At 40.6% G+C, this 19,590-nt stretch overlaps 1 protein-coding gene and 1 non-coding gene across 2 annotated transcripts in view; both read left to right on the top strand.

Moving 5' to 3' along the window:
• alpha-Man-Ib (alpha-Mannosidase class I b) overlaps window positions 1-17,594 on the top strand; it is a 132,016-nt gene extending 114,422 nt beyond the window's left edge. The window contains exons 8-11 of the mRNA XM_080284962.1: window positions 2,235-2,422; window positions 9,591-9,882; window positions 12,465-12,608; window positions 17,376-17,594. Of these exons, the coding sequence (XP_080141088.1) occupies window positions 2,235-2,422; window positions 9,591-9,882; window positions 12,465-12,608; window positions 17,376-17,594 (843 nt within the window). The remainder of the gene's footprint in view (window positions 1-2,234; window positions 2,423-9,590; window positions 9,883-12,464; window positions 12,609-17,375) is intronic.
• On the top strand, window positions 5,182-5,301 carry LOC145415859 (5S ribosomal RNA). Its single transcript, XR_013900163.1, has one exon. It is a non-coding gene; the product is annotated as a 5S ribosomal RNA (ribosomal RNA).
• Window positions 17,595-19,590: the final 1,996 nt, after the last annotated feature.

Below are 19,590 nucleotides of genomic sequence, written 5' to 3'. Positions count from 1 at the left end.
AGAGCAAGAACCACCTAAAGACACTAGTGAAGAGGAAAGAGAAGAAGGTAAATGATGATCTAGGAAGAAAAATGAATGCAGACTACTTTGAAAATAAGAAGTTATTCTGGAAAGAGGTGCAGAAATGTAGAAGTGAAAGCGGAAAGAAATGTGAAGGTGTGAAGGATGTAGGTGGTAGATTATTAACCCATGGGGATGAAGTAAGGACCAGATGGAAGGAATATTTTGAATGCCTGATGAATGGGAATAGAGAAAGCAGAGCCACTGTAAACATGATAGGTTTTGGGGGTGTGCTGAGAAGGAATGCAGTGCCAGGAAACGTGACACTCACACAGGTGAAGAGCGCTGTAAAGTGGCTGAAAAATGGAAAAACAGTTGGGGTTGATGAGGTGTATGCAGAGATGATGGTGTAGTGGAGAGAGTGGAATGAAGTGCTTGTTGGAGATAAAAAGGCATGGATGAGTGAAACTGTGCCAGCAGAGTAGAAAAGGGCTGTGATTGTACCCCTGTACAAAAATAAAGGTGAGTGAAGTGAGTGCAAGAATTATCATGGCCTAAGTTTATTGAGTGGTGTAGGGAAGGTATATGGAAGAATTATTATAGAGAAAGTAAGAAAGATATCAGAAGTTCTAGCGAATGATGAACAGGGTGGCTTTAGGAGTGGCAGAGGATGTGTGGATCAAGTATTTGCAGTAAGACAGATAGTGGAGAAGGCTTGTGAGAAGGACTATAAGGTATTTATGGCATTCATGGATCTGGAAAAAACATATGACAAAGTAGACAAAGGATTGTGGAAGGTTTTGTGCATGTACGGTGTAGATGGTAGGCTGCTAGGTGCCGTCAAGAGTTTTTATGATGGTAGTAAAGCATGTGTAAGAGTAAATGGGTGTCCAAGTGAATGGGTCACGATCAGTGTGGACGTGAAACAAGATTGTGTGATGTCCACATGGTTGTTCAGTATATATATATATATATATATATATATATATATATATATATATATATGGATGGGGTGATGAGAGAAGTAAAAACACAAGTAATAGAGAGGGGGATGGCATTGGTAATGAATGGTGATGGATGGAATATCTCAAATTTGTTGTATGCTAATGATGCAGTGATACTTGCAAATACTGGACAAGAGCTTGTTAGACTAGTGCAGAGTTTTGCTGATGTCTGTGAGTGTCGTGCCTTGAGAATAAATGTAATGAAAAGTAAAGTGATGGTAATCGAGAGAGAAGATGACTCCCAGTGTGATGTTACAGTTAATGGAGAGAGAATGGAATAGATGAGAGAGTTCAGATACCTGGGTACAGTGATAGAAAAGAGAGGAATATGTGCAAAAGAAATGGGAAGTAGAGTGACACAAAGAAGGAAAGTAGGTGCTGCTACAAAAGCCTTGATAAGAAACAAAGGCTTGAGTGTTGCAGCTGCATGAGGTTTACATGGGGTGTTAGTGCCAGCTTTAGCAAATGGATGAGAGTATGGTGTGGCATGAAAATGAAAAGTCAAGAGTGAGAACAGTGGAGATGAGACTGCTGAGGAAATATGTGGAGTACAGAGAGTGGACAGGATACGAAGTACAGTAATGTGATTTGTGAAAGATGCGGTGTAAGTCTGTGGATACCAGAATTGAAGAGAGTGCACTGAGATGGTATGGTCATGTGGAGAGAATGGATAACAATAGAGTGGTTAAAAAGGTATATCTGAGCGAATTTGATGGAGGGAGGAGGCGAGGTAGGCCAAGGAGAAGGTGGAGGGATATGGTGAATCAGTGTGTGAGGAAGATAAGTATGGAAGTCCATGAGGCAAGGGGACTGACGAGATCTCGAGCCGGCTGGATAAATGTTGTGAGGAGAAGCGCATGATCAGGGATTTGGCACCCCTTTTTAACGTAACTTTGTTCGGATTGAGTCTATCATATGCATTTATCTGAAGCTGCAGAATGTGGTGAAATTTTTTTGGGTGTCAGATAGAGCCAGGATTCTGGGGACTAGAATGATGTGTGAATGGAAGCATGGCCTATTGAATTAGGCAAACTTGGGCTGTCTGGACATTGCTACTCCTCACCCTGCCCTAGGATGGGAAAGGAGGTGAGGATGATGATGATGATGATGATGATGATAAATGTCACATGTTATCTTCTGTGTAGAGCTGTGTTGTTTGTGAATTATTTTATCATTTAAGGTTTCCATGAAAGCCCCCTGTAATTGTAATAAGCACAATATGTATTACAGGAAAAGGCGAGCTTTGTGAGTGAGCATATACACAAGCTACCTAAGACCGATGGTCTGGTGCCCATCTTTATTAATGCACAGACAGGCCAGTGGCGCTCTCATTCCACCATTACCCTTGGTGCTCGTGGGGACTCCTACTATGAGTATCTGCTCAAACAGTGGATTCAGACGGGCAAAACCAAGGACTAGTGAGTCTCACAACAGTGTTTTACAGTTACAAAACTGTCAGATCTTTACAAAGTTATAACAGAATATATTATAAACCCTTTTACTGGGAGAGGTTTCCCACTGATTAAAAGAAAAAAAAAAAAATGTTAGTAAAAAATCTAAGTATTCCTCATGCTAATGAAAGGAATGATAGCATTTGAACCAGTTTACAGTACTGCATAGCCATTTCCTGACACTGAAGCATATGTGAATTTTTTGATATTCTTCTTTGTTTTAGGTAATCCCATTAGTATATCTTCATTAAATTTCAGACAACCATCAAAAAGTTGTATTTCATTTAGGGAGAGACCTCATGTAGTTAAGGGTTTATAAGCTTCTCTGTCATATCAAACAGCCAAATGAAGTCAGTGACAGGACATATACAAACTAGCACTCAGATACCCATCCCAGTTGCTACACAGCTTTGTGGTACATGTTCTAGCACTATATACAGTTTGTTCTGAACCTTCCCTCTTCCATGCCTGTATCATTGCAAGATGTATGTGAAAAAATTGGAGCCACTTTTTCCTTCTTAAGCTTAAGCTTAGTGTACATGCTCCTTCAGTTGAAACAATCTTCGTCATTCATGTCTCTCACTCATTCATCATTAAACCAACCCCTCTTTACTCTGCCCATGAATGTTCATACCTAATCTAATACATGTTTCTGTGTTACATTTTACTCTACTCCCTCACATTATCACTTTGTGTAATGTCATCACATCACATCTTCATTCCTTGAATACCTTCACTGTATCTTCATTCCTTGAACATCTTCACTGCATCTTCATTGTATGAACAACTTCACTGCATCAGTTCTTTTACATTATTCATTCACACATTTAAGTTACACATGCACACCTAATTGTAGTTGGTCCTCGGTAATTTGTTGGTTCAGGGATCATTATTTGCCATTATTATATTTGATGAAGTGTGCAAAGGATGGTTTTATAAATGGTGGAGGAGCATGTAGATCGGATATAGTAAGACCTGTTATTCACCTATTTGTATAAGTCTCCCTCATTTCTAAGATTCCGTCCATGTGCAGATCCCTTTGAAACCGATTTTTGTATGGTCACCTTTCTGCAATGATTATATCATTCTTGCCCAACCACTCACATGTTATGTAAATGTAATTTTTAATTTCCTCTTCCTTTTGTCTACGGGTGACGCTTCAGTGAGTGACAAGCCAAATGGTTTCCTGTACACCAGGAAGCCATTTATTACGTTGGATGGTAACCATATAACCAAATTATGGCACCTGGTGGTTTACTGGGTAATTAAGGCGTTCCAGTCGGATTAAGCCAGTGCAGGTTTATATCCAAGGGGTTGTTGGGGTTTATTGCTTACATAATGCCTCTCAGGGATGACTGAGGCTTGTCACACTCATCTTGAATGTCAGGACCAACATGCCTATCCCCGGCTTCTACACTCCTCATGGGGCAATACTAAATTAAATGATGAGATGAGATTTTTAATTACAGTAAACCATCAGTTATTTGTTGTAACACAGCCATGCCCTTCGCTGGTAAAAGCAAAATGCCAGATATTGAATAATACCCCTCCCCCCAGTGGCTGAACATTCAGCATCAAACAGGACATTGTGTTACTCCCCATCTTGACCCTCTATTCTAAAAACTTTCCCATGAGTAAAAGATGAGAGTTAAGCATAAAATACAATACAGTATTGATACAGTACAGTAATACTGTACAGTACAATCCCAGTTAACTTGGAAGCTTGGGGAATTTATCTTCGCAGTTCCTTATTTTTCCCAGACATCTAATACCAAATATACTCTTATACATAGACTACCTGTATATCATTGCGGTATACACAATACCACTTGTATCCAGGGCCATACAAACAGTGCCACTTGAAACATAACCTCCTCTTAAACACACCCCATAGACATAACACATGGTTGCAGTGTCTTCCAGGCGTGCACAGTGCACATGGTAAGTTCATTTTGCTAAACGTTAATTGTTATTTTATTGGTGGTAGGTGGGGGCACACACCATCCACTCACTTGATGTAGTGCTGCTCACAGGCAGCTGCCCTTTCCTCTTTTTCCTTCCTTCTTTCTCTCCTTCCTATTTTGTCTTTCTTTTCTCTAGACTTTCCTCTTCTTTCTGTCTACAGGTGACTCTGTGCTGAGTGACAAGCCAAGTGGTTTCCTGTACACCAGGAAATCAGTTACTATGCTGGGTGGTAACCATATAACTAGATTATGGCACCTGGTAGTTTAGTGGGTAATTAAGACACTTTAATTGGATTGTGCCTGGGCAGGTTTAAATCCAAGGGGTGATTGGGGTTTATTGCTCATGTAATGCCACTCAGGGATGAGTGAGGCTGGCCATTCTCATCTAATGTCAGGACCAACTTGCCTAGCCCCAGGCTCCTATGCTCCTCATGGGGCAACACAGGATTAGATGATGATGATGATGATATTTTATTCATAAAACATGGAAAGGTAAATTAAAGAAATTAATGCTGAACATTTATTGGTGAACTGATGATAAGGAAAGAAGAATTGTGCAGTAGAATTATCACGACTCCCTGGCTCAGTTCTATATGACTGTGGCCCACCAATTTATTCCTCATATGACTTTTAAGATGAATTTATACATCATCTTAGAATGCATTTGCACTGACAGATAAAATCTAGCTGATAGAAATGAAGGTTTGCTTTGTTGGATAAAATTACCATGCTTGCAGTTCGTACATATTAACTGTATTATATGCAAACCGGGCATACCACGTTGAGTACACCGCTTCCCGTCCGATCAGCGAAGTTAAGCAACGTTGGGTCTGGTTAGTACTTGGATGGGTGACCGCCTGGGAACACCAGATGCTGTTGGCATCCCTACGTGTCAAGTGGGGTTGGTGGAGGATTAGTGCCCCTCCCTGTAAAACAATTAACTCTAAGCCCTTGGCAACCCCATTTGGGATACATGGCGTCTGGCAATGAATGAAAAAAAAAATATGCAAACCAGTTGAGTGGCAAGTAAGGAGTGGCGTATTGTGGTCAGGCAAGGAATAAATTGGCAGGCCGTGGCCCAGTACATAACTGTGAACAAGGGTGTCGTGATAGTACTACCGTACAACACTTCTTTCCTAATATCCAGTTCACCAATAAATGCTCAAGATTTATTTCTTTAGTTTATTTTTCCATGCAGTTCGTATGTATTTACAGTACTATCTGCAAAACAGCTGAGTGGTGAGTGAGGGGGGGAGTGGCACCAGTCAGTTAATGAATAAATTGGTGGGCCGTGGTTGTTTACTTAACTGTGAGCAAGGGAGTCATGATAATTCTACTGTACAACACAACTTTCCAAATCATCAGTTCACCAATAAATGCTCAAGATTTATTTCTTTACTTAATTTTTCCATGTTTTTAACAGAATGGACTTGCCAAGGTACTGTAAGTTGTTACAAGCTCGTTGGTAGTTAGAGTTGGTTCATTAGGTAGGAAACCGTACGGATAACACTTTCAGCCAGTGAAGGGAATGCCTTTTTTTTCCAGTGGATTTATTTGTCTTGCTTTTCTCAACCTTCCCTCCTAAAAAACTTTCCCATGAATAAAAGATGAAAATTAAACAAAATACAATATAGTATTGGTACAATAGAGTAATACAGTACATAGGGTACTGTGTACTCACCTAGAGTTGGCATCAATGGAGGGTATTGTACACCATGCAGTGCACTTAATCCCATACGGCCTAGTGGAAATAATTACATGTACAGTAATTTCAGAATCACAATAATGTACAGTGATAGCCCGATTATCTGGGCCGTATGGTGTGAAAGGGTGCCTGGATAGTCGAAAATACAGTAATGATTTATCCAGCTGACACAGAACACAGGTACTGTTAGACTGATTTATTAACTCCTCGGTGGTTGTGGGTTCAGAAATTTGCGTGCTTCCCTGGCCTGCCCAGGGACCATTTTTTCCAAAGTTCAAAGATCAATTTGTTTTTCTTATAGATGTGAAGAGAATTGTCTGGTGCACCTTGCAATGAGTTTTAGTTTCCTGAACCCATCCTGTGATTCGCTGTGATTTGCAAAAGAATTCATAAAATCAGCTCATCCCGTGATTCGCTGTGATTTACAAAAGAATTCATAAAATTACCTCATCGTGTGATTTGCAGTGATTCGCGGAAGAATTAATAAAATTACGGTTCCGAGATTAAATGACCGCCTGACTGCTTGAGATGGTAGCATAGGGTCATGTAAACATACCAGTGACCTTTGTTCCCTTCCAATAATTGTTCGCAGTTTTCTTAGAGCTTGTGGTAACTCAGCATCACTGACACTGGCATGGTAAAGTTTTGTTCAATGCTGGGGACTATTGTGGGGTTAAGAAAAGTGATGATAATAACAAGGGGGAAATTTTTCAGCAAGAAAAGGTACTTTACCACCCTAATTGAAAAATACAGAAAACAAACTGGAGGAATATGAATTGAAAAGGTCTTAACAGCACCCGAGTAATACCGACCGTAACCCACAAGTGGTGTCAAAATGTCCATATGCATCCTCACCTAATGTCCAAAGTCACGCAGTCGCTGGGATTAGCCTTTCCCAACTGCCACTGCGTGTCTAACAGAGACTGCAAGCCACAAGCCAAGTGAAAGTGCCCATATGCCTCAACACTGAATGTCCAAAGTCTCCCGGTCACCTTGAGTTGTGCTTCCCGATGGCCAACGCGCGTTTAAGACAGATCACCAGCCACAAGTCAGGTGAAAGGCTGTCCGCCTCATGACAGAAGGGTGAAAATCCCGCCCACAGCCTCGCTTCTCCCTCTCCCATCCCTCCTCCATACCCTCCCATGCTCCCTGTCTTGCAAGCAGGGCCTCCTGGCTCAACCCCTCACTTCCTCCCCTCCTTCGCACTGATAACACTGACCAGTGACTTCTTTAAGTTTTTGGTGATTTATTTGAATACTGTTGGTTGTTTCAAAATTCTGCAAAATCCACAAGAAAGCTCTTGAAATTCTGCATATAGACATGTGCTTAACTCTTACAAGGCACAGGCAGAATTTTGCACTAGGATGTTATATGAAGGTAAGTTTTACTCTCGAGCACCATTTATTCCCACTGTAGTTTTGTTATTTCACTCATCAGTTTTCGGTATTTTTATTAGCTTATCTTATAGTATAAACACCAAACAAAGATGATGGTATACCATTTATTCCAATATAACCAATTTCTGGTGGCATATTTGGGTGTGGAATTTTATTGTGTGTGTGCTCCCGGAGCAGCTATCACTCAAAGATAACTGATTTTACAGCCATCATGAGTTTTTTTGTGGATTTTTGTTGTTTGTGCATTGTTTTCTTGGTATTGGGCATTAATATAGATATTCCTATAAGTGTTTTGTTGACTCAATATGGCAGAATGACTGGAAAACACAGCCAAAATGTGGAGGGGTACTGTACATATACCAGTCTGTCTATCTATCTATTGCCAGTCGCATTAATCTCGTAAGGGGTGGCCACAAACAAATTGCCTCCATGTCGCCCTGTTCCCTGCCACAGCACTGCACTGCTCCCAGCTCACACCCCCTCTCTCATATACCTCACCACTCCATCTCTCCATCTCATCCTTGGCCTCCCCCTCCCTCTCCCCCCCCTCCACCTCACGCACATACACTCTCCTCATCAGTCTCTCACTCTCCATCCTCTCCACATGGCCAAACCACCTCAGAGTGTTTCTCCTAATGCTTTCTATCACATCCACATCTACACCACAACGCACCTTCACTTCCTCATTTGTTGGTTAGTCTCTCCAAGAGTTTTTTTTTCCTTTTAATTTTTTATTTGCATGTTTTTTTGGTGTTTAGTATTATTTTTGATATTCCTATGTGTGTTTTGATGTCTAAATATGGTAGATTGACCTGAAAACAATGCCAAAATTAGGATGGGTACATCACATACAGTAGTGTATAGGAAGGTTATTTTTTTGGTTTTCAGTTTTGTTTTCATGGTTTTCTTGATGTTTAAATTTATTTTGGATATTCCTATGTGTGTTTTGATGTATAAATATGGCAGAATTACCAGAAAACACTGCCAAAACTAGGAGAGGTACTGTACATACAGTAGTGTTTAGGTAGGGTGTTGTTTGTTTTTCAGTTTGTATGTGTGTGTGTGTGTGTGTTTGTGTGTTTTCATGTTTTTTATTTTTTTTATTTTTTTATTTTATTTTTTTTATTGCCAGATGCCATAATCCCATAAGGGGTGGCCATTTGATTCTGAGTTATTTATTTTATGGGGAGGGGCACTAACCCTTCACCAACCCACTTGTTGACATGTAATGAGCATGTTTGGTTTGGTTATATGGTTACCACACAGCGTTGTAAATGGTTTCTTGGCTTACAGGAAACCATTTGGCTTGTCATTCAGTGTAAAGCTCTTGGTGTTTAAAATTATTTTAGATATTCCTATGTGTGTTTTGATGTCTAAATATGGCAGAATGACCTGAAAACACTGCCAAAATTAGGAGAGGTACTGTACATTCAGTAGTGTATGGCAAGGGTGTTTTTTTTTTTTTTTTTGGATATTCCTATGCCTTTTTTTATTTCTAGATATGCTTGAATAACCTGAAAACACTGCCAAAGTAATCAGAGGTACTGTACAAATAGGTTACATATAGGTTGGAGGTTGGGTTTAGGTAGGATCTGGGTATAATAGGGGGGATATTGTTCATTATCCGGTCATTGCCCCTACGTGGACATGCCTTTGGTTCTATTATGTCGGATAATTGAGGGACTACTGTATTTATAAAAGTATATTTTCATGATTGTGTACCAAAAACTGATGATGAGTGTGATGACTATTTTTAATTCTTTTGTATAAGCAACGTTGGGTCTGGTTAGTACTTGGATGGGTGACCGCCTGGGAACACCAGATGCTGTTGGCATCCCTACGTGTCAAGTGGGGTTGGTGGAGGATTAGTGCCCCTCCCTGTAAAAACAATTAACTCTAAGCCGTTGGCCACCCCGTTTGGGATACATGGCGTCTGGCAATGAATGAATGAATGATGAAAGATGAGAGAAAGACTGTAATTTTCCTTTTCCTTCAGATGATGATGATAATGAACTGTCTCCCTTTCTGTCATTTAGTGATAATGTACTGTATTATTTCTCTTCCTTCAGCCTGCGTGATGACTACAATGAGAGTGTGACAGGCATGGAGCGCCACCTGGCTGCTCGCACACACCCTAGCAACCTCCTCTTTTTTGGTGAGCTTCATGGTAGCACCAAGAACTTTGTGAACAAGATGGACGAGCTGACTTGTTACCTACCTGGCACCTTGGCATTAGGGTGGCACCATGGGATGCCCCGCCACCACCTCTCGCTGGCCCAGGAGCTGATACACACTTGCGTTCAGACTTGGTTACGTCAGCCTACTAATTTGGCTCCAGAAATTACTTACTTTAACACACAGGTAACTTGGAGCTTATTGATCAGATGACATAGGATGGATTTAGTTAGATGAATTATATATGGAGGAGTGTGTTGCAAGTGTTTTCACCCCTTTCATCATGTGGTAGGTCGATAAGTCATCAGTATCATCCATCTGGTTCAGTATTTAAGGAGAGTGTTCAGTTGTCTCAGCTGGTTCATTAAAGCTAAAATTCTGGAAATTGAAGTTCATTGCAAAGAGGCTTTACTGGTGGCTGGTTTCATGCAATCTAATGAGTTCATGTCCAGATGAGCCCTGGGTTGCACAGAAAACCCATGGTGGTACTAATATAATGGGTTCCATCCATCCATCATCTAGTCTTATGCAGCCCCATGAGGAGCGTAGGAGCCAGGGGCTGGGCAAGTTGGTGCTGACTTTTAAAATGAGGGTGACCAGCCTCACTTGTCCCTGAGTGGCATTTTGTAATAAACCCCAACCACCCCATGGATATAAACCTACACAGGCTCAATCTGATTGGAGCACCATAAATACCAACTAGACCACCAGGTGCCATAATTTGGTTATACCAGTATGGTTACCACCCAGCATAGTAAATGTTTTCCTGGTGTACAGAAAACTTCATCATTCATCATCATCATCATCTGGACCTCCTTTCCCACCCAAGGGCAGGGTGAGGAGGAGCAATGTCCAGACAGCACAAACTTACCCAGTCCAATAGGCCTTTCTACTATTCATTCATCATTCAAGCCCCCGGAATCCTGGCTCTATCAGATATGCCAAAAACATTCACCACATTCTGCAGCTTCACACAAACGTATCCGATTAAGTCAATCCGGACACTGCCATGCTCACAAGGGGTGCCAAAATCCCTGATCATCCACTTCTCACAACATTCATCCAGCCAGCTCAATCTCTTGTCAGTTCCCTTGCCTCACCGACTTCCAAACCTCACACCCTCAAACACTTATCCACCACATCTCTCCACCTTCTCCTTGGCCTACCTTGCCTCCTCCCTCCTTCAGATATGCTCAGATATACCTTTTTCACCACCTATTGTTATCCATTCTTTCCACATGACCATACCATCTCAGGACACTCTCTTCAATTCTGGTGTCCACCGACTTCCTCACTCCACACCTTTCACAAATCATATTATTTCGTATTCTGTCCACCCTCTGTACTCTACATACATTCCTAAGCAGTCCCTTCTCCACTGCTCTTACTCCTGACTTTTCATTTTCATGCCACACCATAGTCTCACACCCATATGTTAAAGTTGGCACTAACACCCTCATGTAAGCCTCATGCAGCTGCAATACTCAAGCCTCTGTTTCTTATCAAGGCCTTTATTGCACCAGCTACTTTTCTTCCTTGTGTCACTCTACTTTCAACTTCTTTTGCACATGTTCCTCTCTTCTGTATCACTGTACCAAAGTATTTGAACTCTCTCACCAATTCCAGTCTCTCTCCATTCACTGTGACATCACACTGGGAGTCACCTTCTCTCTCAGTAACCACCACTTTAGTCTTCTCTACATTCACTCTCAAGGCACGATGCTCACAGACATCAGCAAAACACTGCACTAGCCTACCAAGTTCTTGTCCGGTACTTGCAAGCAGTACTGCATCATCAGCATACAACAAATTTGAGAAATTCCATCTATCACCATTCATTACCAATGCCATCCCTCTCTCCATTACTTGTGTTTTTACTTCTCTCATCACCCCATCCATATATATATATATATATATATATGTATTGAACAGCCATGGGGACATCACACAGCTTCACGCACAGGACAAGGTACGGTTTCACTCATCCATGCCCTCATACATATCTCCAACAAGCACTTCATTCCACTCTCTCCACTACACTTAAGCATCTCTGCATACACCTCATCAACCACAGCTGCTTTCCCATATTTCAGCTGTTTCACAACGCTCTTCACCTGTGCAAGTGTCACGTCTCCTGGCACTGCATTCCTTCTCTGCACACCCCCAGAACCATTCATGTTTACAGCCTCTCTGCTCTCTTTATTGCCATTCATCAGGCTTTCAAAATATTCTTTTCATCTGGTCCTTACTTCATCTCCATGGGTTTAACCTACCACCAGCATCCATCACACCATCACATTTCCTTCCACTTTCACTTCTCCATTTCCGCACCTCTTTCCAGAATAACTTCCTATTTTCAGAGTAGTTGGTGGTGGAAACCATTACCTCTCCACCCCCTAGCCTCAGAACCTCTTACCTCAAGTCTGTCTCAGGTCTCTCTATGGTACAGCATGTGTTTCTTCCTTGTTGTGCCCTTTTCATCACATTCTCTTAACCTAACCATGCCAATGTGTGTTTGTGATACTTATCATAACAGTATGTATGTATTCACCGTACATAAATTGTTGTAAAAGGTAAAATTGGGGTTTATGAATGGGTTGCCTGATACCAATTTGGAAAATTCCATAGGTTCTGTGCTTTCGTTATCACACACACTAGGCTCAGTACCAGTTATGCGTGATAACCAAGGGATCACTGTATATGTATGTACAGTATAACATGTATTGCAGTATTCAGAATGTAGTTGATATCTTGTTACTATTTCTCAGCCAACTGCCAGTAATGAAGATTTTTACGTGAAAGCCAATGATGCCCACTACTTGCTGCGGCCAGAGACCATTGAGTCACTGTGGTACCTGTATCAGCTTACTGGCAACACCACATACCAGGACTGGGGTTGGCAGATGTTCCAGGTAGGATGGTGCAAGGAAGCTGTTTTCTTAAGTTAGGAAAGCATTTATGAAAGTTTTTTTTTTTTTTTTTTTTTTTTAAGAAATAAATAAACAGATCCCTCTGATCTTGACACAGACAGATACAGTACTGTAATAAATGTATCAGTGATATTGATACTGTATGTTGTTGACAGTGCCCTTGGCCAATGGTTGATGCTGCTACTGTGGGCAGGCCAATAGGATGCATGTAATTGAGAAGGTGGTGAATGTGTCCAGGTTAACTGGTGAAATGTTGAAGGCTTCAGGAGATGATGCTCTTGGCCTTTTATTGATGCCTCTTGGCCTTTTATTGATGCTGCTACTGTGAGCAGGCCAGTAGGATGCATGCAGTTGAGAAGGTGGTGGGAGTCTGGATTAACTGCTGAAATGTTGAAGGCTTCAGGAGTTATAGAGTGACTATAAGTTACTGATTTGATAAATTCAGTTATATATGAGTGTGTTGTCCCAGTTGACTGGCTGAAGAGTGTGACTGTTAACATGTATAAGGGGAAGGTTGATGCTGTTGAAAGAAATTTATAGAACCATAAAAACTTATGGACCAGATAATGAAGATTATTGAAAGAGTCCAAGAACGTATGATAAGGGAAAGAGTAAATATTGATAAGATGCAGTTTAGGTTTATGCCAGGCAAACAAACTGTTGATGCCATATTCATTGTTCACCAGCTTCAAGAAAAATATGTAGGAAAGGAAAGTGATTTGTACTTTGTTTTTGTTGATTTGGAGAAGGCCTTTGACAAAGTTCCTAGGAAGTTGGTGAAGTGGTAATTAGAAAGCCTTGGATCAAGGAGTGGCAAGCTAGAGTGGTTATTGCTTTGTATGAGGGTGCTTGCATCCAGGTGACAGTGAATAAAGATTTGGATGATGAGCTTTCTGTGAATGTTGGCATGCATCAGAGGTCAGTCTTAGCCCCTTATTGTTTGTCATAGTGCATGAAGCTCTCTCACGTGACTTAAGAAATGGACTTCCATGGGAGATGTTGTATAATAATGACTTTATGTAGACTGCAGAGAATGAAAGAGAGGCAGAGGAAATATTTAGGAAGTGGAGAGATGAAATGGGGCACAAAGGTTTTGAAAGTAAATGTGAATTAAAGAAGAGTGATGAAATCAAGGGCTGGTGGTGGTACTATCAAAGTAGAGGGAGTGTTGTCTGGTGCATTTGCCACAAGGGTGTGGGAAGCAACTCCATCTTGTGCAGTGTTTATGATAAATGGGTACATAAGAGATGTAGTGATATTAGAGGTAGGTTGTGAAATAATGCTGATTTTGTGCATTCAGTGCATTAGGGAGAACATGTAGCAATTGACGGATGTGAATGGATTGATCTTGCTGGAGAGTCTCGTGAGTGTATGGAGGAGTTTTGTTATTTAGGGGAAATGCTGTGTGCTGAAGGTGAGGCTGGAGCTAGCTCTGTGCTTAGGGTAAGGAGTGGTTGGAGGAAGTTGCCGTAGCCTCTCCTAATATTGTACGTGGCATGTGTTTGGAGCGTAATGCTATATGATAGTCAGACCTGGGCAGTAAAGGAAGAGGGTATTTGTAGTAGGCTCAGATGTATGGAATTGACAGTGATTAGATGGATGTGTAGTGCATCCAATGTGAGGCCTGTGGGGTATAGGATTGTGGTTGAAGAGTTGAGTGGAAGGATGGGTCTTCAGTGAATTGATGTTGTGATGAGATGGGGGTAGATTGAGATAGTTTGGGCATGCTGAGAGGATAGAGGAAACAGTGGCCGAATCAATAGAGAGGTAGTCTGCTATCCAAGTGGACCCAGGTTCGAATCTCTCCTGGGGCACAGAACAGTTTAGGGATTTTAATTTCATAAAGCAGACTTTACCAAACTACCAGAATACCCGCTGACATGTCATAATAATCTTTCTGTCTATCTGTCTATTGCCAGATGCTTTAATCCCATAAGGGATGGCCTTAGACAAATCACCTCCATGTCACCCTGTCCCCTGCCATTTTGCTGATATCCCCCCAGCTCACACTCCTCTCTCATATATGGTACCTCTCCACTCCATCCCTCCAGCTCATCCTCCCTCTCCCCCCCTCCACCTCACTCACACTCTCCTTGTTAGTCTCTCACTCTCCATCCTCTCCACATGGCCAAACCACCTCAGTGTAATTCTTCTAATGCTTTCTGTCACATCCACATCCACACCACAATGCTCCTTCACTTCCTCATTTGTCCGTCTGTCCACGTAACTCCACATGCTCCTCTCAGATAATTAATTTCAACTGCTGTCACTCGTTTCCTTCCAACAAGGTCTAAGCCTCACTTCCGTACATTAGAGTTGGTATCGCAATACAGGGAGTCCCCGATAAACAAAAGGGTTAGGCACCATTAAAATCTTTCGTATATCGATTTTTTGTATATTGAAGCATTTTTCCCCATAAGAAACTTAAGAAAATGAGGAAGTGCATTCCAGGAGCCCCTCAAAATCTGTCAACTAACTACTATGTACTGTACCAGGCTGGTTGTAAGCTCTTAAATCTACAGTAGATATGTTAGTAAAAGCTAAATGAACTTTAAACAATTGTTAATTTATCAAATTACTGAATAAAAAATAGAATACAGTACTGTACAGTATATACAGGTGGGGCCCTATCTCACTCACGCCCTAGCCTTCCTTGTGCCTCTTGATAATTTTGAGCTTGCGCTTCAGTGTCAGGGTTAGCTGTTGCTTCTTCCTGAGAGGCTCCACAGATGATGATGAAGGTAAAGGATGCATGGGTGGCATGATGCAAGATGAGAAAGATGCAAAAGATTCTCGGAGCACAGAGGGCATGCACTACACAGCTGGGGAGTGGAACACACTGGGATGAAGGGGAGGTTGTTGCTTGCCTTGCCATACACAATAATGGCGCTGCAGTCAGTCACGCGCCAAATTTGAATCATTTTCTTGTAGCACTTTTCATATCATCGAAGCATATGCCTTTCGTATAGGGGAATTTGGCCTATATTTTTCATTTTCGTACCTTCAAATTTTCTCATATTGGGGTTTTGTTCATCGGGAACTCCCTGTACTATCACACAGCAACTTTCTTACTTCCGTGATCACTTCCCTGTTTCTTATCACTGCTTTCAAAGAACTAGCAACCTTTCTTCCCTGTTGTACCCTTTCAAGGACTTCATCCCCCAACTTCCTTCCTTACTGGTCACACTACTCACATTATCCATTTCCTCATCATCCAACCTCACTGTGCATTCAGTGACTTCATTTCTCTCTGATTAAAAATACCCTTGCAAGTACCAGTACACCAGTCCTGTACGAGATAGCCCTAGCATGTATTCAGTGTGAACAGTGGGTGTTAGTGCCAAAGTGATGACCTGTGGAGGTGTATGGTATGTAAGAGGACCACTGGGCCATGGGAACAGGCTGTGAAATGAATGCCTAAAGTTTAAAAAAAGAAAGAATGCAGAAAGTGAAAAGTGTGAACGTTAGTGGTGTGGTTGCAAAAGGCACACCAGTAATGACCTGGGGCTGAATTAGGGGACTGCCAGAAATTGAGCTGTGTAGAGAACCGGCATTAGGTGACCAAGGCTGACACATGCTAGCATGCTGGGGCCTTTATAAAGTATTCAAGTGAATGAATGATACAAATATTTAACAGGATAAATTATTAATACCTCTTCTTTCTGTTAATCCTTTCATTACAATAATGTCCTATACTTTATCCTGCCTATTGCCAGATGATTTCGTTCCACCCTAAGAGAGACATGTTACTGAAGGTGTAAAAAAAAAAGGCACATTGAAAAACAAAGACTTTTCCCATGTTCACCTATCGTATGTTCCTGGTAAACTTTTCAGTAAGACATTGATTTAGAAAATACAGTACTTTGAATTGTAACAGTTGTAACAATTAAGTAAGATAAGGAATTAATTACCTGTAGGTGATACATTTCATTGGCCAGTTAGTATGATGATGGAAATCGACCTCAAATAAAATTCACAACACTATAGGATGGCTTTATAATAACTGCCATATGATTTAATTCACCTATAGGAAGCACACGGACTCTCAGAGAGGTAACAGTCACCCTGGAAAGTTGACTGGGAGATTTAGGTGTTATTTCTGGTCACCACCAGATTAATTAATGTACCTGATGCAGAGGTTGAAAGAAGAGAGAGAGAGAGAGAGTAGATTGGATGCAAGAAAGAGACTCAAATGAAAGAAAAAGGGAATATATTGAGAATAATAAACATGTGAATGTTTTGGAAAGAAGTTTTAAGTGGAAATGAGAGTGGAAAAAAGTGTGAAAAAGTGGTTGGTGGAAGTGACAGAATACTTACAGACTTGATAGCCGTAAGATTGATTTTTCTGATAGATAATATGAAATGCATATGTGTGGATGGTTATGCCTGTGAGATGAAATCAGGATCCCAGGGACTTGAATGGTGAATGAATGAGTGTATGGCCCTTCTCACTGGGCAAGCTGTTGATTAGGTCTTCCTCTGTCATGTTTTTCATTTTTCTTTCTGTACTCTACCACAGGTTCATACCACCTTTGGGTAGGAAAAAGAGGCAGGACAATGATGATGTTAGTGATGGTGATTATGGTGATGATTGGTAAATGAATGAATGATGAGCATTCTGGTTGTAAAGGGTCATGTAAAGTTTGCCATCTCTTTAGATATATGATGGAAAAGATATCACTGTTACATGTACTTACGGTGATGCAAGAATAATGAAGCTGTTAATACACACACACGCTTACTTGACAGGGCATCGAAACATACTGCCGAGTGGAAAATGGGTACACCTCAGTAGGCAATGTGCGGAGCACCACAGACCCCAAGCACAGAGACAAGATGGAGTCATTCTTTCTGGGTGAGACACTTAAGTACCTCTACCTCCTGTTCATGGAGGACCAGAGTGCCTTCAGCGTCGACAAATGGGTTTTCAACAGTGAGGCCCACCCATTGCCCATATACCCCAACTAGTTACTTGCCCATAAACTTTGAATCACCCACTGTTTACTTTTTTTTACACTGTTTTTCGTCAGTGGGCAGGGGATCATTTTATGACATTATCTCCACATCAGACGATACAAACATCAGTTTCTTTTAGACTTCTGGTTTGTATATTGGTTATTAGCCTTAACCATTCACATTTTTGTCTTGTGGTGTAAATTATTACATTTGACTCTACTTCTAAATGTATCAGATTTACTGTTCTGAGGGTTCTTATTTCATTATTCAATGTCTTTTTACTTGAACTTCAATAGCTTCTGATTTCCAACAACATAATTTATCATGGCTTTATCATTTCATATAATAATTTACAAACTGGCTTTCTTTTGCTCTTTATGTCCAGGGACAAACATGTGCATTTACATTTTCCCCATCACATGCAGATAATTCTAGTTTTGTCACTGATATTTTAATTTTTATGCATATTTCAGCAGGCACAGTTATCTTGTTTTGCTGATTATTTCTGCTTGATGTGATGCATAGTAAGCCTTCCATGCCCATGTATGCTCACTGGTTCCCACATACCAAGTACTGTACGCTTATTAGTGCGACTACTGTATTTGTCCATTTTAGGTTATTCAGTAGCTATCACAGTTATAATTTGGGCATTGAGTCATTTAGCATCTTTAGCATATATTGTTATGTTATTTGTTATGCTCATATGTTTATCTAAAATTTTTATGACAGTAACTCACAAATGCAGTAGATTCATTAGTTCAGGTAGTAGAGACATTTTATCTATTTGCAGACATTAGTTCTTTCATTGATAGTCTTTTTAGCATCCAGAGTACCATCACTTAGTCATCAACACAGGAGAATAGGCAATGTGAGATGGAACTTTCTTCAGAAAGAAATGTGAAGGGAGGCACCATATAAAATGAGGGCAAAGGTAATTATTGTTATGGATAAGAAAGTTTAAAGTGATGAAAAGTTATCTTATCAAGTTATAACCTCTCCACTGAGACACTTTGCTACTCCTTCAGTTTGCCTTTTTTTTTTTTTCCCCTAATGGGATTTTTTTTTTTTTTTATACTTTGAATGTGAATAATGTCCTTTTGTGTTTATTTTTGCAGCTACCCAGACAGTTTTATTCAGCTGAGGAAAGGCCTTTCATAGTGAAGGGGTTTCTCAAGGTTATATCAGACTCTTTCAGTTCAAAGAGTCTGTTTATCTGAATAAATTGTGTGGAGGTAACAAGAAGTAAATAAAAACTGGAATATATTTATCTTTGGATTGAAGAAGTTAAGCTGCCAATGTTTATTTTCATTTTTTCTGCCTCCCATGACACTCTGGTGGGATTAAGTCAGTTCATCTGTGATACATAAATTTTCTGAGGGTCTGAGTTGGCAGGTAAAACTGTAGTGCTGGATTGGTTTGTTGCATATGTTCAGATTCAGAAAGTACAGGTGTTGAACGTTTCATGGAATATTTTTGCTAATCACATGACCTGATAACATTGGCAGTAAGCACATTGATAACCATCTACTGGTAGTAGGTATAGCTGAAAAGCATAAGTTAATAGATTTTGAAACTACAGTACTTATCATTCACTGGAAAATTATACATTTATTAGCCAGGCCATGAGTATAAGGATATTCTGATGAAAGAGTCGGTTGCCCTGTAGGTGTTGGATGAAGAGTCAGATGAAACATAACAGTGAACATTTAAAGAGGTATTTATGTACTGTACTGATATATATATATTTTTTTGTTAGGGCAGCAGTCTTGACACATCTAATAACCAGCCATTCAATTTTTGCAGTAAAAAAAAAAGTCTGAAAATTTTCATTGTCTGCCAAAAATGTAGACAGGTGCAAACTACTTCAGTGCACCAACACTTGAAGCCACTAATCAGTACATGTAGTTAGTTTCTGCCTAATATGGTACAAGAAGTTAATTTAAATGTCCAGGTAAACAGGGGCCACAACATCACAGGAGACTTAGTTATGTGGGGTTTATAATTCAGT

Source organism: Coenobita brevimanus, chromosome 103 (genome assembly GCF_032717465.1).
Source record: "Coenobita brevimanus isolate Jiangsu-jjx chromosome 103, ASM3271746v2, whole genome shotgun sequence".
NCBI classification, from domain to species: Eukaryota; Metazoa; Arthropoda; class Malacostraca; order Decapoda; family Coenobitidae; genus Coenobita; species Coenobita brevimanus.
The sequence above is the reverse complement of the archived record's forward strand: the minus strand, read 5'-3'. Positions and strand labels throughout refer to the sequence as shown.